We start from the raw sequence: 25,529 nt of genomic DNA, 5'->3' as shown, positions 1-25,529 counted from the left end.
CCTGGGGGAAATTCAGCACCACAGTTCGCTCACAATAGACAATAATAATAATAAATAATATATTATATATAATATATTTAATATATAATATATGAATAATATAAATATATTCTACATATATCCTACATTTAAGTGCAGTCAAGAAGGAACATATGCATTATACATTATATTATACATTATACTATGTATATACATTATATATATACATATATATATATATATATATATATATATATATACATATATATATATATATGTATGTACAAGCAGGGAAACCTAAGAAACAGGCTTGTAGGGATGATATAGCCTCTTGTGTTTTTTCCTGACCTAACGTATGTATATGTACATTATATATATATATATATACATATGTATATATATTTATGTGTATATATATATATATATATATATATACACACATATATATATATATTTACATACACATAAATATATATACATATGTATATATATATACTGTCCATATACATACGTTAGGTCAGGAAAAAACACAAGAGGCTATATCATCCCTACAAGCCTGTTTCGCAAGTTTCCCTGCTCATCAGGCTTGTAGGGATGATATAGCCTCTTGTGTTTTTTCCTGACCTAACGTATATTCCGCTCTACCCCGGTATTGAGCCCTGTATAACAGATAAACCACAGAAACCTCGACTACACACATACATACATACCTACCGACCGACATACATACATACATACATACATACATACATACATACATACATACATACATACATACATACATACATACATACATACATACATACATACATACATACATATATATATATATATATATATATATATATATATATATATATATATATATATATATATATATATATATATATATATACATAAACATATATATATATATATAAATATATATATATATACATACATACATTTTTTTAACCCAATGCGGCCCCCGAGTGAAAAAGTTTGTGGACCCCTGGTGTAAAGTTTCGGAGAAGCTGAGACGCAGAAAAAAAATACTATGGAGAAAAGTACATTTTTCGGCCATTATTTATTGCTATCATTCATTCCAAGTGAACACACACTGCAAGAAGAATAAATACTCATTCAGACGGCTACAGTATTTACACCTAACATCCTGGTAATCTCGTGGTGTGGCGTTCAAGTACACTGGGAGGTGTCATGGATGAACACTATTGCGCGTGTGACAGTGTCGCGTCACCTCCTCTGTCGGAGCAAAATAGGTTGCCGTGTCTCTCAGGAGGCGAAGTAGGCGTCCTGCATGGAGTAGAGGCGGTCCATGGGCGTGAGGAGGGACGTGTTGCCCAGTGACAAGCAGTCACCCTCGGCCACGTCGCCAAAAAGCCCCTCATTGAAACCTGAGTGAGGCACATTTAACTGGTTTTAATAACTTCTGGATGTAATTAGTCAAGTCAGTTTATTTTGTTACATTCTCCACATGTAGTAATTTTCGTCAAATCATGGGTGTCACGTCATGTGACAGCCCCGTGCTCTTTACCGTAGGGGTGCATGTGATCTCCTGGCATCTGAGGAGGGGTCAGGCCCTGTCGGAAGGGGTCTGTGTCAAAGTCCTGCTGCTCCACCCTTGTGGGTCCCATCTGCTGCTGCTGGACTTGGGAGTAGGAGGAACCCAGGTGCTCCGGCTGAGAAGTCAGGGTGCCACTGGGAGGCGCTGTGGAGCAAACAAATAATAATAAAATAAAAACAAGTTAATGATATGTTTGTTTGGAACATCACATTTGCATGCCCGAAGAGGAGTAGGAAGAACCAAACCACAGACCACGCCCCCCTCCACAGTCATTAAAACAGTTAGCTCCATCTTTTGACACTTCTTCCACACCTGTCCTTGCACGCTACACCGCTACAACAAAGATGACGGAGAAAAGACGCTGCCGAAGGTGAGCCACGAAAATAAGACCGCCCACAAAACGGCGCATCCTGAAGAGATCTGTAAAAACATCATCCATGCAACATTTTGACCAAAGAACCACCATTACATGTTATGTATTGTAGACCACAAAGATGTGTTTTCCATTTAGAGAGAAAAAAATAACATGACCCCTTTAATGCGGTGTGCCCTATAGTCCGGAAAATACGGTAATTCTCATGAAGATGAAAAGTTTCTTGCATTCAATGCATTGAGTACTAACTTTTTCAATATGTAAGAAGTTATTATAAAATGGGTCAAAGTTTATCACAAAATGCATTCAAGAATTGTACCACAGAATGTGATGTCATTGCAAAATGAGAGGAAAAGGTATTACATAATGCACCGATATTACATAACTATTACTTATACCTTTGTCAGGTGGTGGCTCTTCCTGCCGTTCCTGTTGTTGTTGTTGTCTCCTGGCCAGTTTCTTCATCTAAACCACACGCATCATCACAGTGTAAGAATGTGCTTAGTCAGCATTATTAGGTGAAGGATGTCTTTCAGTGTACTAAAAAGGAACCCCCACTTTTTTTTAAGCGAGGACCTATGAGGTTTCATGTGCACTGACATGTCATCAGTTTCCTCTATGAGGAGATAACCACGCTGATTTACACTCTGGCACACACAGCTCCTTTATTATAGGTTATGTGTGTGTGTGTGTGTGTGTGTGTGTGTGTGTGTGTGTGTGTGTGTGTGTGTGTGTGTGTGTGTTACCTTGGCTCTTTGGTTCTGGAACCAGACCTGCACGACCCGGACACTAAGGCCAGTCTCTCCTGCCAAGTTCTCCCGGACCTTTTGATTAAAAGATCCAGGAAAAGGAGATTAAAAAGAGAAGGGGGGATTTTTTTCTTCTTTTTTTTTATGTAGATAAACAACAGAGGTCTCTTCAAGGTTATTAATGTGATTTATTGTTGACAAGGTTAACCTAAAATGTCATATATGTACAAGTCATGAGTTACAGTATGTAACAATTTTTAAACCTTAATAATGATGACACAAAACATATTTTGTATCAAACATTTGATGAAATGATGAGTGGATTTATTATCGTGAGTATACATGGATTTAATTATATATATATATATATATATATATATATATATATATATATATATATATATATATATATATATATATATATGATTTGTATCCTGTAATTGTATACAAAATATTGTTTTGTATAAATTCAATATGTGTATCTGATTGTTATAAACTTTTGCTTCTTCCTGCTCCTTTTCAAACACACAATATTTATTTTTTAAATACAATTTTCTTTTAATATTACTATGTTTTTTTTCAGATGACAATATTGTATTAGAGAAGCTATTTTGTTTGAATTGTGTAGATAGATGGATTGGTTTTAAATAACTGAAATGACATTAAGTAGAGTTAAAGTGACATGAAATGAAATAAAAATTGAATGAAGTTGAGTTGAGTTGACGTAAGGTGACAGACATTTAAATAAAATTAAATACAAATTAAATTAGGTTTGATTTGGTTAAGTTGAGTTGAGGTGATGTGACATGAAATTAAATTAAAATGAAAATAAATGCAATTAAATTAAATGGAGTTGAGTTGAGATGCTGTGACATGAAATTAAATTAAATAAAAAATAAAATACAATTTAATTGAGATAGTTGACAGTGACATAAAATGAAATTAAAATAAATACAAATTAAATGAAGTTGAGTTGAGTCGAGTTGATGTGACATGAAATCAAATAAAACAAATTAAATCAAAATTAAAGTAATTTGATTTGACGTGATGTGAAATACAATTAATCAAAATTAAATTAAGTTGATTTGGTTAAGTTGAGTTGACATGGCATGAAATGAAATAGAAATTAAATTTATTTGAGATGACATAAAATTTAAATAAATAAAATAAAAATTAAATGAAGTTGAGTTGAGTCAAGTTGATGTGACAAGAAATTCAATTTAAAAAAAATAATAAAAATGAAGTGAAGTTGAATAATTTAAAATAAATTAGGTTGATTTAGTTAAGTTGAGTTTGGTTTAGTTGACGTGACGGAAAATGAAATGAAATGACAGGAAATAAAAATAAATTAAATTAATGGAAATCAAATAAAATAAAGTTGAGTTGAGGTGATGTGACTAAAGAACGGAAGAAAATGAACACAGAGAGCCAATTTGTACTTTTTCAAAATCAGAAAAAATTATAAAAACAAAAATGTTCCTCCTATAAGTCGCTACTTTTTCCCCACGCTTTGAACTCTGCGTTTTATACAAGGCTGCGGCCAATTTGTGGATTTTTCTGGGCTCACGAGCTTCACATGCCGGCAATAAATCCTTCCTCGTCACATCAGGCCAAAGAAATTGCCTAACGAGTCGCACAATCATTCAGTCGGCCATTTAGCGGGTTATGGACTCACCAACAAAGTCAGCTGTTTCAGCGTGCGGGACGGGGAGAAGGACGAAGACTTAATGATTTTTATACAGGCACTGTCTCTTGTTGAAATTGTGAATGAACACAAGTGCCTGAGAAAATATTTCATGTTTCAATATGTACACCTGCAACTAATAGACTTGTGCGGCCAACATTTGTACAAAATAAAATTTGTCCAAAAACTCGGTGGGTGCAGCTCTATAGCCCGGAAATTCCGGTACTTTTTTTCTCCACTTAAATAATAATTTGGAGTGCATGAGAAAGTGGAAATGAAATCGTAGCTCTTTTTGACAACATTTATTAACACGTTTATTTTGCATGTGTGAGTAATGAGGAGTTAACCGCTCAGTCAGCATTAATAGCGCTGATGTAATATAGCGAAGAAGCGAATGCAGAGGTAGATTAGCTGCTGCATGCTGATCACTGATAATACTTTCAATGCAGCTACTGCCATCTTGTGGATTAAAAAAATAATAATTACTACAGTCACAACCATTTTTTTTAACCAGAGATGCTAATTGGAGCATTGGCAATACAAAACAGCAAAATAACGTAAAAAAAAAACATGTATTAGCCATTCTACGTTACATATATAGAGGAGAAATATAATTACAGGGAAACACTATACTTAAAACATCCTGATAAATATCTTGGACCTTTCAAAAATGAGAATCTTATTCATCTCATTAAGTGAATGACAACTTACCAAACTATTTATTCATGAGAACTTTGATTATTTATTTTGCGTTATTCATCTATTTGTATTTGTTCCAAATTGAGTACAGGAAGTGAACAAAGAAATGTGTGAAACATTGTTATGAAATGGAAAAGGGGCAGGATCGAATAAGCTCTTCTTCTTCCTACTCCTTTTTATGTTGTAAAAACAAACTGGAAATATGTGCTGCATCATATTGTAACTGTATGTATGGAAAAAAAAATCAATACCAATATCATAACCGTAACATATGTGCTATAATCAATGACATCCAATTTGTACAGTACCTGAAAAGCAAGGCTAGACCTAAACAGAAAGCCACGTCATATTAAGTGTCGACTGAAAGATTTTAAAAGGACACTTTTCATAGGTAATAAAAAAAAGTGTTGTTTTTTTTTCTCCAGAAAAAACATTCCTTTAAAGTGCAGCAAAATCTAAGATACAAATGTGTCCTTTTTTGCCTCCATCGGAAAAGCAATGTTCTTTAGATCTTGTTTAATAAAAATGAATATCAAAATCCAGGTACAAGTAAGTGCCGTATTTTTTGGACTATAAGGCGCACTTAAAATCCTTTAATTTTCTCGCCTAATGTACGGAATCATTCTGGTTGTGCTTACCGACCTCGAAGCTATTTTATTTGGTACATGGTGTAATTCTAAGTGTGACCAGTAGATGGCAGTCACACATAAGAGATATGTGTAGACTGCAATATGACGCCAGTAAACAACACCAAAACTTTAAATGTTCCATTGAAAATAAAGAACATTACTCACGGCGCTCAAAAATCTGTCAAAATGTTTTAGTACGACCTTGAAGCCGCACCGCTTGATGGATTGTCGGCTCATTATGGCTACGGTAGTCAGAGATACAAGTATTACTATGGTGTATGTATAAGGACCGCAAAATGGCACCCATTAGCAGACATATTATCTGGTGTTTTGTTTCACAATATTATGCAAAACCAACTTTTTTTACCTTCTGGTACCTGCTGATGTGTATTTGAGATCTGCATAAGTCCTGAAAATTTGCGCACGTCCGCCACTGTAGTCCGTGTCGAAAAGCATCTTCTTTTTCCACTATCTTCTTGTTATGGGACATTCACCCTCTGCTGTTGCCATTTCTAATATAATGTAGCGTAAAGTTGTAACTTATCTCTCGCTATGGAAGCGCTAAAAACTACCGGTGTAGTGAGTTTACATTATTCACCCACGGAAATTTAGTTATTAGAGAGTTCCAGTCGGACGGTTTTTCACGGGACACATTTCCGGTTTTGTTGTTGCACTAGTGAGCCACAGATGAGGAGATGCTGCTCCGTTATTGATTGAAGTAAAGTCTGAATGTCATTAAAAGAGTTAGCTCCATCTTTTGACACTTCTTCCACTCCCGTTCTTGCACGCTACAACAAAGATGACGGGGAGAATACGCTGTCGAAGGTGAGCCACGTAAATAAGACCGCCCACAAAATGGCTGTCAGAAAGCGACTTGAAGATGATCTGTAAAACAAAATCTATGCAACATTTTGACCAAAGAACCACCATTACATGTTATGTAGACCACAAGGAAGTGTTTTACATTTAGAAAAAAATCATAACATGACTCCTTTAATGCGCCTTATAATCTGGTGCGCCTTTTGTATGAAAAAATACCTGAATAGACCCGCTCATCGGCAGTGCGCCTTTTAATCCGGTGCGCCCTATGGTCCAGAAAATACGGTGTATTAGAACTCCTGATAGGAAGTCACCATTTTTTTATAGTACATTAATGCACATTAATAAACATATCAAATGTTAATGTGCTAAATTGTAGCCAAAGGCTAATTTCCATCTGCAGTTCCCAGCAGGGTCATTGTAACCTTTTTGACCTCTGTGCCCAACTTTTCCACTTTTCCGGGGACCACTCCAATATTAACATTGAATGAGTAATCTTACTCTTGGTTTCAATCATATTCAAAAATTATATCTAACCTACTTACAGTTTACTACCTTGTAAGTTGATATAAAAGCATGTGTCAATCACAAAGATTATTATTCATTTAACAAATAAACCTTAGGCTCAGGTCAAGCTGATCAGAAGAAGAAGTACTAACCAAATAAGCAATACATTTACATACAATTTGTATTATGTTGTGCTAAATACGCTAAATTAATAATGAATATTTTTCTGAACTAAACTGTCGATAAAATTAAAGTGAAAATACAGCTTCACCACTTTAGTCATAATGTTTGCGCTTAAGAAATGTCTCTATGACATTAGCGCCACACTTCGTCTGTTTGTTTTTTATTGTCACTACTGCCACAAGTGGTGGTAAATTGTATTACAACTAAGTACTGCTGCGGCCTATACGGAGCACAGCTGAAAAACAGATATATTACATTCTAGGGGGCGCTTGCAGCCCAACAATGGGCTCTATGGTTAAGAAACACTGATTTTTGATTGATTGATTGAAACTTTTATTAGTAGATTGCACAGTACAGTATATATTCCGTACAATTGACCACTATGGACAGCGTGGCGAAGTTGGTAGAGTGGCCGTGCCAGCAATCGGAGGGTTGCTGGTTACTGGGGTTCAATCCCCACCTTCTACCATCCTAGTCACATCCGTTGTGTCCTTGGGCAAGACACTTCACCCCTTGCTCCTGATGGCTGCTGGTTAGCGCCTTGCATGGCAGCTCCCGCCATCAGTGTGTGAATGTGTGTGTGAATGGGTGAATGTGGAAATACTGTCAAAGCGCTTTGAGTACCTTGAAGGTAGAAAAGCGCTATACAAGTATAACCCATTTATCATTTATTTATTTTAAATGGTAACACCCGAATAAGTTATTCAACTTGTTTAAGTCGGGGTCCACGTTAATCAATTCATGGTATCAACGTCCATCACTTCGCAAAGAAACACTCATGGGCAGTGCGCCTTATAATCCGGTGCGCCCTATGGTCGGGAAAATACGCTATGTAAATTGCTTTTTTAGTCCTTACCTTACGACAGGGCTTGGATGAGACCTCAAACGAGGCTTTGAAGACGCGTCTTTGCTGGGTGGTCAAGATTGTGCGAGGTCTTTTAGGACGTTTGCTTTCCCGCTCCTCTGATCTGATCCCTCTTCCCGTAACCTTCGCTGACTCTTCCTCTTCGTCCTCAAGGTGGTCGTCGTCACTTTTACCTTCATTGATCCAAAAGAGAAAGACTTAGCCAGGCACTCATGTAAGAATGGTGCTATTGTGCGGATGTTACCCGTGTCGGACGACGACGAGGTGCCGGCCCCGCAGTGGTAGTCCTCCCTGGCGCACACCGGCCGGCCCCCCTTGAGGATGCAGTGGTCTCCCGTCCTCAGCGGAGCGGAGCACACGTTGCAGGCGAAGCAATGCACGTGGAAGACGGCGGTCCCGGCACGCATCACAAGCTCGCTGGGGGAGATGGCGTCTGTACAGCCGCCACAACGCACCGCAAACAACCTGGCCGGAGAAGGTGAGAGTTTGTTTTCATAAGGATGCGTTGTCATTCGGAAGAAGTTGAGAGTAGGATTGTACGGTATACCGGTATTAGTATAGTACCGCGATACTACTGAATCATATTCGGTACTATACCGCCTCTGAAAAGTACCGGTTCGCCACCCCCACCCTTGTCGTCGTCACGTCGTGACATTGCTGGTTTACGAGCAGACGAGCATGTTCGGCAGCGCACAATCAAAGAGTACTTACAAACAGACACAGTTTGTAGACAGAAAAGGGAGAACGGACGCATTTTGGCTTAAAAACTAACGATAAAGGTGAAGTTATAACACCGAAACGCCCTCAGGAAGAGGTGCTTTAAGACATGGCTAGCTAGCTAGCGGCGAAAGTCCAGCAGCAGTCTGCAGTGTTGTAGCTACTTCTAAATCATTAATCCTCGTCTCCATGGCGACAAATAAAGTGCGTTTCTTACAAGTATCATCCCTGCAGGACGAGGAATAGCTAAACATGCTTCACTACACACCGTAACTCACCGGCGTCAAAATGTAAACAAACGCCATTGGTGGATCTACACCTGACATCCACTGTAATGATACCAAGTATAGGAGCGTATCGAGTCGATACTACTATGATTACATCAATATTTTTAGGCATCACACCATCTTCTTTGTTTTTTTAAATATTTATATTATGTTTATAAAGTCAGGAAATATGTCCTGGACACATGAGGACTTTGAATATGACCAATGTATGGTTATGTAATGACTTGGTATCGGATTGATACCCAAATTTGTGGTGTCATCCAAAACTAATGTAAAGTATCAAACAACAGAAGAATAAGTGATTATTGCATCTTAACAAAAGTGTAGATAGAACATGTTAAAAGAGAAAGTAAGCATATATTAACAGTAAATGAACAAGTGGATTAATAATCAATTTTTACAGTTTGTCCCTCATAATTTAAACAATATAATAGAATGGAAAATGACAATATGTTACTGCATATGTCAGCAGACTAATTAGCAATCTTTGTTTGCTTACTTACTACTAAAAGACAAGTTGTCTTGTATGTTCACTATTTTATTTAAGGACAAAATTGCAATAAAAAACACATGTTTAATGTACCCTAAGATTTTTTGTTAAAATAAAGCCAATAACGTCATTTTTTGTGGTCCCTTTTATTTAGAAAAGTACTGAAAAGTATCGAAATACATTTTGGTATCGGAACAACCTGAGATGATAACCACAGAAACATAGATGGAAATGAATGTGACACTGATGCTTACTACAAATGAGTATTATGATTAATTAAATACATCCAGTGTTGTTTTTGTGTGTTTGTCAGGTGTTTTAAACTTGGAAGTCATCATTAGAAAGGTTCCACTGTATGAGGAAGAGACGGCTGACTCGGGGAATGTTGCTGAGGATCTGTCACTCAAAATGCCCAAACATCACCTCCTCCTCCTCCCACTCCCACTCCACTCAGACACATACCCTCAGCATGGCGGGTGTGCGTCTTAGCGCCTGGCAACCAGGAGCGGCGGGCTTAAGCCACACTGCGAGACAGTTGCCCAGGCTCCGGCTGCCGTGTCCGCGGTCCTGCCCTCGGGGAGCGGGGCCAAAAAAGCTCTCGGCAGGCCATGGCTCCAGGCGGCAGGGGGGAATCACATATCCTGGTGGGAGAGGCTGAGCCACCACGCCGAGGAATTATCTGCGGAATTATCCCTAAGTCTGCTCAACCGGAGCGGGACAAAGCCAGAGCCGCCCCCCATAAAGCAGCGGGACAATTGTCCACTGGCTGGCACCGAAACATCTTGGCTCTGTCACGTCATCATCCTGGGGCGGCAAGACTACTTTCTGCACTTCTTTTTTTGGCTTTATTGTCACCTCAACTCACTGCCAGCAGCTCTTTCTGCTATGTAACGGTCATTCTTTGTCAGAATACACATCTTTTACATCTGAATGAAATGATTGAACACTCTAATGTTTGGAAGAATCCACTGCAAAACACACAAGTCAAAAATCCTATGAATCATGGGTGTGCAAACTCATTTTTTTATTAGTCCACATTTTTCGGTGCTTTTCTAAATAAAGGGGACCACAGAAATTGTCATTATTGGCTTTATTTTAACAAAAAATCTTAGGGTACATTAAACATATGTTTCTTATTGCAAGTTTGTCCTTAAATAAAATAGTGAACACACTAGACAACTTTTCTTTTAGTAGTAAGTAAGCAAACAAAGACTCCTAATTAGTCTGCTGACATATGCAGTAACATATTGTGTCATTTATCATTGCATTATTTTGTCAAAATTATTAAGGACAAGTGGTAGAAAATGAATTATTAATCTACTTGTTCATTTACTGTTAATATCTGCTTACTTTCTCTTTTAACATGTTCTGTCTGCACTTCTGTTAAAATGTGATAATCACTTATTATTTTGTTGTTTGGATGCTTTACATTAGTTTTGGATGATACCACAAATTTGGGTATCAATCCGATACCAAGTCATTACAGGATTATACATTGGTCATATTTAAAGTCCTCATGTGTCCAGGGACATATTTCCTGAGTTTATAAACATAATATACATTTTTTTTAAAAAGAAAGATGTTGTGATGCCAAAAAATATTGACGTAATCATAGTAGTATCGACTAGAAACGCTCCTGTACTTGATGTTAGGTGTAGATCCACCCATGGTGTTTGTTTACATTTTGACGCCGGTGAGCTACGGTGTGTAGTGAAGCATGTTTAGCTATTCCTCGTCCTGCAGGGATGATATTTGTAAGAAACGTACTTTATTTGTCGCCATGGAGGCGAGGATTAGTGATTTAGAAGTAGCTAAAACACTGCAGACTGCGAATGGACTTTAGCCGCCAGCGAACTATCCATGTCTTAAAGCACCTCTTCCTGAGGGCGTTTCAGTGTTATAACTTCACCTTTATCGTCAGTTTTTAAGCCAAAATGCGTCCGTTCTCCCTTTTCTGTCTACAAACTGTGTCTGCTTGTAAGTACTCCGTGATTGTGCGCTGCCGAACATGCTCCTCTGCCCATAAACCAGCAATGTCATGACTTGACAACAACAGGGGGTGGGTGGCAGGTACTTTTTAGAGGCGGTATAGTACCGAATATGATTCATTAGTATCACGGTACTATACTAATACCGGTATACCGTACAACCCTAGTCCATATAGAGGTACAAAACCTATTTTTTACCCTAAATTTATGTAACTGAATTTTTTTGCCTTTGAACTTGTGAGGTGATTTTTATTTATTTTTTTACCTGAAATTATGCTGACAATTTCATTGACAAAATATGTGTGAGCAAAATTTGTATTTTTAAAAACGCAGTTTGTTAAAATACAATGTTTCGAATATCAGTGTAAAAAAATTAGTGTATAAATTTCAGTGTGAAAAAAGTAGTGCAGAAAAATTCAGCGCTTCAAAACTCAAGACCCACTCCTGGGAAATTAAGACTTGGCTGATTGTGAGACAGGATCAATTGCTTCAATCTTAATTTAGCGGAAGTGAGTCTTGAGTTTTGAAACAACTAATATTTCTGCACTGAATTTTGAAAGCCTGTATTTTAACAAACTGAATTTTTAAACAAAGATTTTGCCAACCAAATTTTATTAAATGAAAAAAAAATCTGTTCAAAATAATCAAACTCAGTGGCAAAAAAACAACCTTTCGTGTATAAAGACACAATTTAACCTTCGTAGCCAGCAACACATTCTCCACCGGTGCTATTCAACTGGCAGCTCGGGGGCCAAATCCAGCCGGAGAAATACACCATACCGTCCCCCGAGTTCGTACTCAATACTCGCGATTTTGATACAGTTGTTGCATTGTGCAGGTGTTTCTAATATAGTGACAAAGCGACATCCGATACGGACAGGCATTCCTTTGACTCTTGCTGGGATGTGAGGTTGTCGGGGGAAACGGTGAAGCCTATCCTGAGTGGGCTCAGTCGAGAGGGTCAGCGCTTGACCCGTGTGCGGTCTGCCCCGCAGACCTCGGCGGTATGCACTTTAATATGGCCGACACGCCGCGTGCCGACATTCCTGTGGCCTCTGGACAAGAATCAGTCAATGGAGGACATACTTGGAATATTTCTGGGTTTCCGTGAAACTGCGACGCAACTTCCTTATTGCAACTAAACGGCCTATTTTCCGCTGCATGGTACCAGCTTGCAGTTCCATTGACAACAAAAACAGGTACAAACGGTCTGCTGGGTTCCATGCAGATAACGTAAACCACTGCTGGTCGCTCATCGGTCGACAAGATTGTTTTGAATTCTTTAGAAATGACCAAAATAAAGGCTTGTACTTCACAGTCTACGCCAGGGGTGTCAAACACGGTTTTATCCGGCCCGCATGATGAGTTTGCTAAGTATTATTAATATGAGCTGCTTTTTTTTTGGAACGAAAGAAACTGCTGTTCCAAATGTGTCAACTGGATGTCACAATAGAAATTCTGTTAGGCAAGCAAACGGTTTACAGTATACCGGGGCCAAGCAAGGGGTACACAGTAAAGGGTGACTGTGGCTCCTCTTCCTCGACCTGCATGAAACTTAAAGGGGAACATTATCACCAGACCTATGTAAGCGTCAATATATACCTTGATGTTGCAGAAAAAAGACCATATCTTTTTTTAACCGATTTTCGAACTCTAAATGGGTGAATTTTGGCGAATTAAACGCCTTTCTATTATTCGCTCTCGGAGCGATGACGTCACAACGTGACGTCACATCGGGAAGCAATCCGCCATTTTTTCAAACACCGAGTCAAATCAGCTCTGTTATTTTCCGTTTTTTCGACTGTTTTCCGTACCTTGGAGACATCATGCCTCGTCAGTGTGTTGTCGGAGGGTGTAACAACACGAACAGGGACGGATTCAAGTTGCACCAGTGGCCCAAAGATGCGAAAGTGGCAAGAAATTGGACGTTTGTTCCGCACACTTTACCGACGAAAGCTATGCTACGACAGAGATGGCAAGAATGTGTGGATATCCTGCGACACTCAAAGCAGATGCATTTCCAACGATAAAGTCAAAGAAATCTGCCGCCAGACCCCCATTGAATCTGCCGGAGTGTGTGAGCAATTCAGGGACAAAGGACCTCGGTAGCACGGCAAGCAATGGCGGCAGTTTGTTCCCGCAGACAAGCGAGCTAAACCCCCTGGATGTCTTGGCTCACACCGTCCCTTATGCCACCGAAGATGATCAAGAGAAGAATATCGACCCTAGCTTCCCTGGCCTGCTGACATCAACTCCAAAACTGGACAGATCAGCTTTCAGGAAAAGAGCGCGGATGAGGGTATGTACGGCGTGGCGCAGTGGGAGAAGGCCGTGCGCAACCCAAGGGTCCCTGGTTCAATCCCCACCTAGTACCAACCTCGTCATGTCCGTTGTGTCCTGAGCAAGACACTTCACCCTTGCTCCTGATGGGTGCTGGTTAGCGCCTTGCATGGCAGCTCCCTCCATCAGTGTGTGAATGTGTGTGTGAATGGGTAAATGTGGAAGTAGTGTCAAAGCGCTTTGAGTACCTTGAAGGTAGAAAAGCGCTATACAAGTACAACCCATTTTACAGAATATATAAATTGATGAAAATTGGGCTGTCTGCACTCTCAAAGTGCATGTTGTTGCCAAATGTATTTCATATGCTGTAAACCTAGTTCATAGTTTTTAGTTTCCTTTAATGCCAAACAAACATCGTTGGTTAGAAGGCGATCGCCGAATTCGTCCTCGCTTTCTCCCGTGTTGCTGGCTGTCGTGTCGTTTTCGTCGGTTTCGCTTGCATACGGTTCAAACCGATATGGCTCAATAGCTTCAGTTTCTTCTTCAATTTCGTTTTCGCTACCTGCCTCCACACTACAACCATCCGTTTCAATACATGCGTAATCTGTTGAATCGCTTAAGCCGCTGAAATCCGAGTCTGAATCCGAGCTAATGTCGCTATAGCTTGCTGTTCTTTCCGCCATGTTTGTTTGTGTTGGCTTCACTATGTGACGTCACAGGACAATGGACGGGTGTATATAACGATAGTTAAAATCAGGCACTTTGAAGCTTTTTTTAGGGATATTGCGTGATGGGTAAAATTTAAAAAAAAAAATTTGGAAAAATAAAATAAGCCACTGGGAACTGATTTTTAATGGTTTTAACCCTTCTGAAATTGTGATAATGTTCCCCTTTAAAACCTGCCGTTTTATGTCTTCTGCTTTGAAAACATCGTCATTTGGCACCCTTGTTGCCCCAAAATGTCTCTGTCAAACACAAGAAAAGTGAACTTAACCCTTTTAAATAGTTTTTATCTCCGTTTCTTACAGTTTGTTGAGTTAGCACTGGATTGATACATGGACACATATTAGATACCTAGAAGAGTTTACATGTTGTGTTTTTTGTTCAATCCCAGAAAGACTGTGACTAAGGCCATATCTACACTAAGTCGTTTAACCCCTTAAAGGAATAATTATTTAGCCTAAGCACCGTTTCAGCCACACTAATCCATCGTTTAAGGTCCCCCTCCTCGGACAAATTTTACACGGGTAAGTCAGCCGTGTAATTCTTGAATCTCCGGCAGTTAGCTTTGTATGGACTCATTGATCGTTCACAAAGTGAGTTCGCAGAGGAAGTGACGCCAGAAAGACCACGCCCACACGGGAAGTGACATCAGAAAGAACGCGCCACAACCAGCTTCATAATAAAGCGGTTTCGTAACTCGTAGCTAACCACTGGAAATATGGAGGCGAGTCATCCAGACAAGCCCGTGTTTCTCCTTCCTCTACATGTACAGACGCTTGTGGAAATCACACATGAATACCTTAAGAGAAAGCGATTGCAGCTATTTGGGATACAACACTTCTCAGATGGCAAGAGAACTTTCCAATGTCCGGCCGGGTCTGCTGTGTTTCTACTTAGCGAAAAACTTTGTCCATTTGTCGAAGGAGAGACAACGAGAATGCGGGCTCCCGTGGATGTGATACAAAAAGGTAGCGTGTGCTTTGTACTACCTGGCCGTCGAGGAAAACATCGAATGCATTTGGACTGTCAAAACAGACTATCAGTTATTGTCCGCCATGTATGTCGCGGACTCAACGTCTAGGTCCAGAGTTTATAAAGTCACCAAAAACGAATGGAAAATGAAGGTGAAGGCAAAAGAGTGAGAAGTGTCCTGACCAGATAGCTGGATCCAGCTAATTGAAATACCACAACACTGGATATTGTTCAGATAAGTTACTGTGGAGGCGGGCGTGGAACGGGGTATGCAAGGACCGGCCTCGAAGCCAGCGACAGGTGAGTAGATGGCCCAGATGGGCCTTGTTATCTAATCACCTGTCGCCTTTATTAGCAGCAGCCGGAATGAGACACGTTGTTGGAGTTGGAGGTGCAGTGGGAGCCAGAGAGAGGGAGCGACACGGACAGAGAAAAGACATTTTGCTGGAAAGCAAACGGGTCTCACCATTGATAAAAATAAAAGTGTTGTATCCTAAAAGCGGGCTCTCGTGGCAGTGTGTTGGTGGTCCGAGGACCCACGAGAGGGCAACCTCTACAGTTACATTTAAGAACTTGCACACAAAGCAACACTGGAGGTGACTATGACGTGTGCATTTTTCACGCATGCGTACTAGGTTGCGTTGCGCCGGCGGACATAGGGGGGTGGGGGTCTTAAACGTTGGCATTGTTGTGTGTGGACACAGATAAGGTTAAGTGTGATTTACCCTGGATAACCTTATCCAGCTTAGTGTAAACAGGGCCTTAAATTTTAATCCTGGCTTTGTAGATACACTGAGACCTTCTCTAAACTCATGGTGTTTTTGAAACTGCACCAATTTCCTCAGAATTTTCAACAAACTTGAAGTGTTTTGTCCAGAGGATTATTGGTTTTCAGAATGTGTTTTTGACCAAAGTAAAACAACCTGGAGTTGTCTTTATTTTTAAGTTATCATGCCATGATTTTACCATTCCGGCCCACTTGGGAATAGATTTTTCTCCATGCGGCCTCTGAGCTAAAATGAGTTTGACACCCCTGGTCTACGCTTTAAATCTACACACACATTCTTGCATCACACGAGAGAGAGACTAGACTGGTCCGGTCTAGTGGACAGAAACGGATCTTGTTTCTGGATCAGGTGAGGCAGGATGCTTTGTGTCCGATGCGAGGGTCAAGTGCATTGCCAGTCATGTGACCAGTCCTAGCCAATCGCTCAGCAACATCTGGTAGACGTGGTGAGAAAGCCTCATGTCGGACACAAGTGTTGTCCTAAAGGATGCCAGGAGGACACTGGACAATGCGTGGTGGGGTTTTAGGGGGAGACTGGTACCAGCCAGAGAGCGGGGGTGTGTTAGATGTGGCGACGTGAAATCTCTTCGGCGGAGCTTTGGCAGCGGGCCTCCTGCTAATTGGTCAGGTTAGATATTTCACGGTCGGCCGGGTTGTCGTCCCATAGCGCCACACAGGGGCCGCTTTCAGAGCAGCTTTCCAGATGTCGCCAGCACCCCTGGTGCTCGCTGTCGGCCAAAGTCGGGACGCACCAGACCCCGGACATATGTCCTATACGGCACCTTAGAAAAAGATGCTCCCCTTATATGCCTCAAATAAACTCTCCTATAAACATCCTATCAAAGTTGCTCAACTGCAAAAAAAATAGTTTCAGTTTCAGTTTATTCCAAACATGCATGCGATACAATGTAATGCATCACATTTTTCCAGTTGTTTCATTACAACACATCCGAAAAGGAGTAGAAAGAAGCTGAGCTTATTTAATCCTACCCCTTTTCATACCATAGCAATGTTATCCCAGAACAGTGAACAAATAAATAATAACTAAATAATATACCATAGTAAGTAAACAAATATTAAATACATAAATAATCTTTATCTAAAGCAGGGGTGTCAAACGTACGGCCCGCAAACAAGTTTTATTCGGCCCGCGGGAATGAGTTTGCTAAGTAAAAAAACTAACCTGAAATTTTGGAATGAAAGAAACTGTTGTTCTAAATGTGTCCACTAGATGTCGCAATAGCAATTATTTGTATCTTTGTAGATGATGCTACATATGTACAAAATAATCCACATGATGTTAGTACATCAGTCGAGGAGAATGATCAAACTACATAAATAACATCCTGTAATTTATCATGATAGATTGAAAATTAACACCAATGAGTTGACTGATGAACATTATCACATAATTTATTCAGAAAATATAAATAACGACAAACAAAGATAGAATACTATTAACCGCAACATGTAAGTGTAAAAAAAAACCCTACAACATTACGATTTGTACATTTTCAGAATGTGCTATTTTTAAACAAAGATCTGAAGTTGTCTTTATTTTTAAGTTATCGTGCCGTGATTTTACCAGTCCGGCCCACTTGAGAGTAGATTTTTCTCCATGTGGCCCCCCATCTAAAATGAGTTTGACACCCCTGCTATAAAGATAGTGAAGGACTACGGTCTTTAGTTTTCATTTTCATCACACAAAACGTTACTTCACCTTCAGACATGTCATAATTACAGCAATAAAGTCATACAACTGACAAAGAAGCTGGCTGTTTTTAAGGACCTTCTGCAAAAATGCCAGTCAAAGATCCTTCATGTAACAGGAAAACTACCGTTTTAAAGGACCAAAAGCACCAGTCAAAGATCCTCTATACAACAGGATGGCTTTGCTATTTTTAGGACTCTGCTACTAAATACTAAATACTGTTTATAAGGACCTACTGTAAAAACGCCAGTCAAAGATCCTCTATATGACAGGAAAATTGTGCTGTTAAAAAAGGACCTACTACAAAAACACCAGTGAAAAATCCTCTATTTGACAGGAACGCTGTGTTGTTAAATAATGACCTACCGGTACCTCAAAAACACTAGTCAAAGATCTTCTATATGACAGGAACACTGCTGTTTTTAGGAACCTACTCTAAAAATGCAAGTCAAAGATCCTCTATGACAGGAACACTGCTGTTTTTAAGGACTTTTAGCAAAAATGCAAGTCAAAGATCCTCTATGACAGGAACACTGCAGTTTTTAGGAACCTACTCTAAAAATGCAAGTCAAAGATCCTCTATGAGAGGAAAACTGCTGTTTTTAAGGACTTTTAGCAAACATGCAAGTCAAAGATCCTATGACAGGAACACTGCTGTTTTTAGGAACTTACTCCAAAAACACAAGTCAAAGATCCTATATGACAGGAACACTGCTGTTTTAGGAACCTACTCTAAAAATGCAAATCAAAGATCCTCTATGACAGGAACACTGCTGTTTTTAGGAACCTACTCTAAAAACGCAAGTAAAAAATTCTATATGACAGGAACACTGCTGTTTTTAGGAACCTACTCCAAAAACACAAGTCAAAGATCCTATATGACAGGAACACTGCTGTTTTTAGGAACCTGCTTTAAACATGCAAGTAAAATATTCTCTATGACAGGAACACTGCTGTTTTTAGGGACTTTTAGCAAAAATGCAAGTCAAAGATCCTATATGACAGGAACACTGCTGTTTTTAGGAACCTACTCTAAAAACGCAAGTCAAAGATCCTCTATATGTCAGGAAAACTGCTGTTTTTAATTACCTTAAGCAAAAATGCAAGTCAAAGATCCTCTATGACAAGAACACTGCTGTTTTTAGGAACCTACTCTAAAAATGCAAGTCAAAGATCCTCTATGACAGGAACACTGCTGTTTTTAGGAACCTACTCTAAAAATGCAAGTCAAAGATCCTCTATGACAGGAACACTGCTGTTTTTAAGGACTTTTAGCAAAAATGCAAGTCAAAGATCCTCTATGACAGGAACACTGCAGTTTTTAGGAACCTACTCTAAAAATGCAAGTCAAAGATCCTCTATGAGAGGAAAACTGCTGTTTTTAAGGACTTTTAGCAAACATGCAAGTCAAAGATCCTATGACAGGAACACTGCTGTTTTTAGGAACTTACTCCAAAAACACAAGTCAAAGATCCTATATGACAGGAACACTGCTGTTTTAGGAACCTACTCTAAAAATGCAAATCAAAGATCCTCTATGACAGGAACACTGCTGTTTTTAGGAACCTACTCTAAAAACGCAAGTAAAAAATTCTATATGACAGGAACACTGCTGTTTTTAGGAACCTACTCCAAAAACACAAGTCAAAGATCCTATATGACAGGAACACTGCTGTTTTTAGGAACCTGCTTTAAACATGCAAGTAAAATATTCTCTATGACAGGAACACTGCTGTTTTTAGGGACTTTTAGCAAAAATGCAAGTCAAAGATCCTATATGACAGGAACACTGCTGTTTTTAGGAACCTACTCTAAAAACGCAAGTCAAAGATCCTCTATATGTCAGGAAAACTGCTGTTTTTAATTACCTTAAGCAAAAATGCAAGTCAAAGATCCTCTATGACAAGAACACTGCTGTTTTTAGGAACCTACTCTAAAAATGCAAGTCAAAGATCCTCTATGACAGGAACACTGCTGTTTTTAGGAACCTACTCTAAAAATGCAAGTCAAAGATCCTCTATGACAGGAACACTGCTGTTTTTAGGAACCTACTCTAAACATGCAAGTAAAATATTCTCTATGACAGGAACACTGCTGTTTTTAGGGACTTTTAGCAAAAATGCAAGTCAAAGATCCTATATGACAGGAACACTGCTGTTTATAGGAACCTACTCTAAAAACGCAAGTCAAAGATCCTCTATATATCAGGAAAACTGCTGTTTTTAATGACCTTAAGCAAAAATGCAAGTCAAAGATCCTCTATGACAAGAACACTGCTGTTTTTAGGAACCTACTCTAAAAACGCAAGTCAAAGATCCTCTATGACAGGAACACTGCTGTTTTTAAGGACCTTTAACAAAAACGCAAGTCAAAGAACCTCTATGACAGGAACACTGCTGTTTTAAGGACCTTTAACAAAAACACAAGTCAAAGATCCTCTATATGACAGAAACACTGCTGTTTTTAAGCACCTTTAGCAAAAATGCAAGTCAAAGATCCTCTATATAACAGGAGCATGCAGCGGTTTCTGGTTATTTACGGATGTTTTTAAAAGTTTGCTGTTGACTTGAGGCACCTTGTCCCAGTCCTCTAGCTTACAGAACAAGGTGACAGTGGGGGAAAGGGGGAAGGGGGTGTTTTAAGCCTCACATGTGCACAAAAAACACCTTCACACACACACACACACACACACACACACACACACACACACACACACACACACACACACACACACACACACACACACAGGCAGACACATTGTCAAAATGTGTTAAAATTGTGAGGTCCACTGGCCTGCCCGCTGCAAGCTGGGGCCAACATATGGTGAAGAGGTGCACCCACCACCATCACACCACACACTGTCAAACAAACTGTTACAAAGACAACACAAGCCACTTTTCTAGCATTTACCTTATTTTGAAAAACAACAAGCCTCAAGATGCTCGTGTGCATATCGACTCAAAGGATTCCACCAAGTAAAACAATAAATGGCATGTTACAGTAGTACCGTATTTTTCGGAGTATAAGTCGCACCTGTCGGAAATGCATAATAAAGAAGGAAAAAAACATATATAAGTCGCATTTTTGGGGGAAATTTATTTGATAAAACCCAACACCAAGAATAGACATTTGAAAGGCAATTTAAAATAAATAAAGAATAGTGAACAACAGGCAGAATAAGTGTACGTTATATGACGCATAAATAACCAACTGAGAACGTGCCTGGTATGTTAACATAACATATTATGGTAAGAGTCATTCAAATATAGAACATGCTATACGTTTACCAAACAATCTGTCACTCCTAAGCGCTAAATCCCATGAAATCTTATACGTCTAGTCTCTTACGTGAATGAGCTAAATAATATTATTTGATATTTTACGCTAATGTGTTAATAATTTCACACATAAGTCGCTCCTGAGTATAAGTCGCACCCCTGGCCAAACTATGAAAAAAACTGCGACTTATAGTCCGAAAAATACGGTACATGCATGAAAGTGTTAATCAGGCAACATGGACAGGCACTCATCTGTCATTTGGCCGGTTTACCTGTGCCATCACTTCATGACACAACACTACATTACTGCAACTTTGCTGACTCTTCAGCAAAATCATCAGTAAAAATATCAGGCTTGTCACTGACAGTTTGGTTATGTTCGGGGTTTTCTCTGTGTTTGTGTTTTATTTCCTGTCAGCGCTCTTATTTTGGTTCCTTTTCCTGCACGTCTCCCTGAGCGCTTGTTTCCCTCACCTGTCCCTGATTGGCAGACTGGCACACCCGGTGGCAATTGCCAATCAGGCTACTATTTATACCTGCCTCACTCTCCAGCCAGTGCTGGAATATTGTTAGCGGTTTCCTGGTTCCTGTTTTCTGTATCCTGTATGTTGTTACCTGTTTCCAGTTTGCCTGTTTCCTGGTTCCTGATTCCTGTTTTCCTGCATTTCCTTTGGGAAATTAAAGTCATGTTTTTCTGCATCACGCCTGCCATCTCTGCATCTTGGGGTTCGTCACCAACACTTCCTGACAAAAAAATCCTTTAATAAAAGGAGCGCTATGTTGTTTTTAAGGACATGCTTCGAAAACACTCGTCAAATCAAATCAAATCAAATCAACTTTATTTATAAAGCACATTTAAAATAAGATCCTTTATATGACAGGAGTGCTCAGCAAAAAGCGCGAGCAAAAGAAACTCGGTTCCATAATGGCGGTCTGGTCTTTAGCAAAAGGTGCAATAATGTGCAAAAAAACGTCTTGTAGGTTTGCTGCAATAATTATAATAACATTTTGTTGTGGATTGTGTGTCTAATTTTTTAATGTATTACTTAGTTCTCATTTTGTTTGTTTACAATACAGTGGTACCTCAACTTAAGAGCGCCCCAATTTAAGAGGGTTTCGAGATAAAAGCTGTCTCACGGCTAATTGTTATGCTTGTTGGCACAACAAATGTCAGAGTAAACCCCGTAAGATCCGACTAAAATATCTGTACTTACTCGCTAGCGTTAACGCACAGCTAAAGCTCAACATAACTTTGTTTTCCGCAGTGTTCCTGTCATAAGGGATCTTTGACTTGCATTTTTAGAGTTGGTTCCTAAAAACAGCAATGTTCCTGTCATAAAGGATCTTTGACTTGCATTCTTAGAGTAGGTTCCTAAAAACAGCAGTGTTCCTGTTGTAGAGGATCTTTGACTTTCATTTTTAGAGTAGGTTCCTAAAAACAGCAGTGTTCCTGTCATAGAGGATCTTTGATGAAAGTGAGTGTGAAGCACAGTGCTGAGAAGAAGTGGACGATATTCATTGAATTAAAGGACGAAATCATCGAAAAAACGACTTGGCGAAGCAATTCGGGTGTATGACTTGCTAGTCTGCATCATACTGAAGCAGATGAAGTCCAACACCAGCCAAGAATGGCAAAATAATATCAACGGGAGACATTTATCCATGAAAATTTGCAAAAGCTGCCGATGGTGTGTTTTTGCAGGGAAGCAGCTGATAGGAGATAACCATAGAAGTCCACTCTCCTCGGTAAATGTTGTATGTTATTACTATATTACTTCATTAAACTACTGTAGTTGTTAGTAGTACATTCTGTTGTATTGTTATTACACAGTATTTTCTTATCTAAAAGTGGTTTTTTTTTCTTTTTAAAAGGCACGTTACATGTTAACATTTTGGATTGTTTTGTGTCATGTTTGTGTGTCCTCTCAATTGCTCTGTTGATTGCCTCATCTAGTTGAGGTTGCAATAGGGTTGTACGGTATACTGGTAGTAGTATAGTACCGCGATACTGATGAATCATATTCAGTACTATACCGCCTCTGAAAAGTGCCGGTCCGCCACCACTATCGTCGTCACGTCGTGTCATTGCCGGTTTATGAGCAGAGGAGCATGTTCAGCAGCACGCAATCAAAGAGTACTTACAAGCAGACACAGTGTGTAGACAGAAAAAGGAGAACGGACGCGTTTTGGCTAAAAAACTAAAGATAAAGGGGAAGTTATAACACTGAAACGCCCTCAGGAAGAGGTGCTTTAAGACATGGCTGGCTAGCTAGCGGCTAAAGTCCAGCCACAGTCTGCAGTGTTTTAGCTACTTCTAAATCACTAATCCTGGTCTCCATGGCGACAAATAAAGTATGTTTCTTACAAGTATCATCCCTGCAGGACGAGGAATAGCTAAACATGCTTCACTACACACCGTAGCTCACCGGCGTCAAAATGTAAACAAACTCCTTTGGTGGATCTACACCTGACATCCACTGTAATGATACCAAAGTACAGTAGCGTATCTAGATGATACTACTATGGTTACGTTGATATTTTTTGGCATCACAACATCTTCTTTTTTTTTTAAATGTATTTATATTATGTTTATAAACTGAGGAAATATGTCCTTGGACACATAAGGACTTTGAATATGACCAACGTATGATCCTGTAACTACTTGGTATCGGATTGATACCCAAATTTGTGGTATCATCCAAAACTAATGTAAAGTATCAAACAACAGAAGAATAAGTGATTATTACATTTTAACAGAAGTGTAGATAGAACATGTTAAAAGAGAAAGTAAGCAGATATTAACAGTAAATGAACAAGTAGATTAATAATCCATGTTTACAGTTTGTCTCTCATAATGTTGACAAAATAATAGAATGATAAATAACATGAGATGTCATGCAAGTGTAAGCCACTGTGACGCTATTTTTCTTTATTTAAATGTTTTTATTTTTTTATAAATGGCTGTAATGTTCATGTCAATGAGGGAGACATACTCATTGCTATGTTGGAATTGTTATTAATATTGATACTGTCATTTTTGTTTGACTACTTTTGGATTGTTTTGTGTCATGTTTGTGTGTCCTCTCAATTGCTCTGTTTATTGCTATTCTGAGTGCTGCTGGGCCGGGTTTGGTTTTGGAATTGGAATTGTATTATTGTGTATTATTTTGTTGATTAATAAAAAAATAAAAAAATAAAAAAGTTACACAATATGTTACTGCATACATCAGCAGACTAAATTAGGAGCCTTTTTTGCTTACTTACTAATAAAAGACAAGTTGTCTAGTAGGTTCACTATTTTATTTAAGGACAAAACATATGTTTAATGTACCCTAAGATTTTTTATCAAAATAAAGCCAATAATGACATTTATTGTGGTCCCCTTTATTTAGAAAAGTACCAAAAAGTATCGAAATAATTTAATAATACCGGTACCATAATATTGGTATCGGGACAACACTAGGTTGCAGTGGTGTAAAAACTGCACTCATACATGCAAAACACAATAGTGAATATTCTCGTTCAAAAACATTAGCCCCAATCAAACTGAGCATTAACACCTTTATAAAGGCACAATAAATGTGTAAATAAGCCAATGTGTAATAACAAAATGTAATAACTATGCAAAGCTAATTTACTTTCACTAATATAGTGAAAGTGCAGCATTTCAAAGCGTTTCATGTGTCTATTATACAAAAAAAATTAGTACTATTTAGTAAAAAGTGAGCACTTACTCTGCATAGTGTCTCTTGCAGTACAGTCGCTGGTCCCGCACGAAGCATGAGTGCCGCAGCGCGTCCCCGCACGCCGCACAGCGAGCACACGCTTCGTGCCAGAGGCCGTTGGTGGTGACCTGGAGCAGGAACCTGTTTGTGATGGGCCTGTGGCAGCCCTCACAAACGGGCCTGTGCTGCATGTCTACACAAAGAACGCCAGGAAATGCACCACGTTTGTTTACAATAATTCATTATAAAAATTTAAAAAAAAAGTCCAGTACAACAACTATTTCATCAATTTAAGGAAGCAATTCATGTGGAAAAAGTGTCCGTACCTTTTTTTTTTTTAAATGTGAGTCTTCCTCTTTAGAGCATCTCCAGCTGGTGCAAAGCTGCTGCTTCTTCTCCTTCTCCAACTTTCTTATCCCCTCTTTGGACTTTCCATCAATTAGCCTGACAACGGGACAAGCAGAGAGATAGAAAAAGAGAGAGAGAGAGAGAGAGAGAGAGAGAGAGACTTGCTCCATGT

The 25,529-nt window shown here is 39.1% G+C and overlaps 1 protein-coding gene across 1 annotated transcript; it reads right to left on the bottom strand.

Annotated features, from left to right (window-relative positions):
* Positions 1–1,044: 1,044 nt before the first annotated feature.
* On the bottom strand, positions 1,045–25,529 carry lmx1a (LIM homeobox transcription factor 1, alpha). Its single transcript, XM_061978026.1, has 8 exons — positions 25,336–25,529; positions 25,019–25,202; positions 8,296–8,516; positions 8,043–8,224; positions 2,663–2,740; positions 2,315–2,381; positions 1,514–1,687; positions 1,045–1,373 (listed from the first exon to the last, which is right to left on the bottom strand). Exons 2-8 carry the CDS (start codon positions 25,198–25,200, stop codon positions 1,252–1,254), a joined length of 1,026 nt encoding a protein of 341 aa, XP_061834010.1. The 5' UTR covers positions 25,201–25,202; positions 25,336–25,529; the 3' UTR covers positions 1,045–1,251.

The sequence above is a fragment of the Nerophis lumbriciformis genome, linkage group LG18, assembly GCF_033978685.3.
Source record: "Nerophis lumbriciformis linkage group LG18, RoL_Nlum_v2.1, whole genome shotgun sequence".
Taxonomy (NCBI): domain Eukaryota; kingdom Metazoa; phylum Chordata; class Actinopteri; order Syngnathiformes; family Syngnathidae; genus Nerophis; species Nerophis lumbriciformis.
Note: the sequence above shows the minus strand (reverse complement) of the source record. Positions and strands in the feature narration are given on the sequence as shown.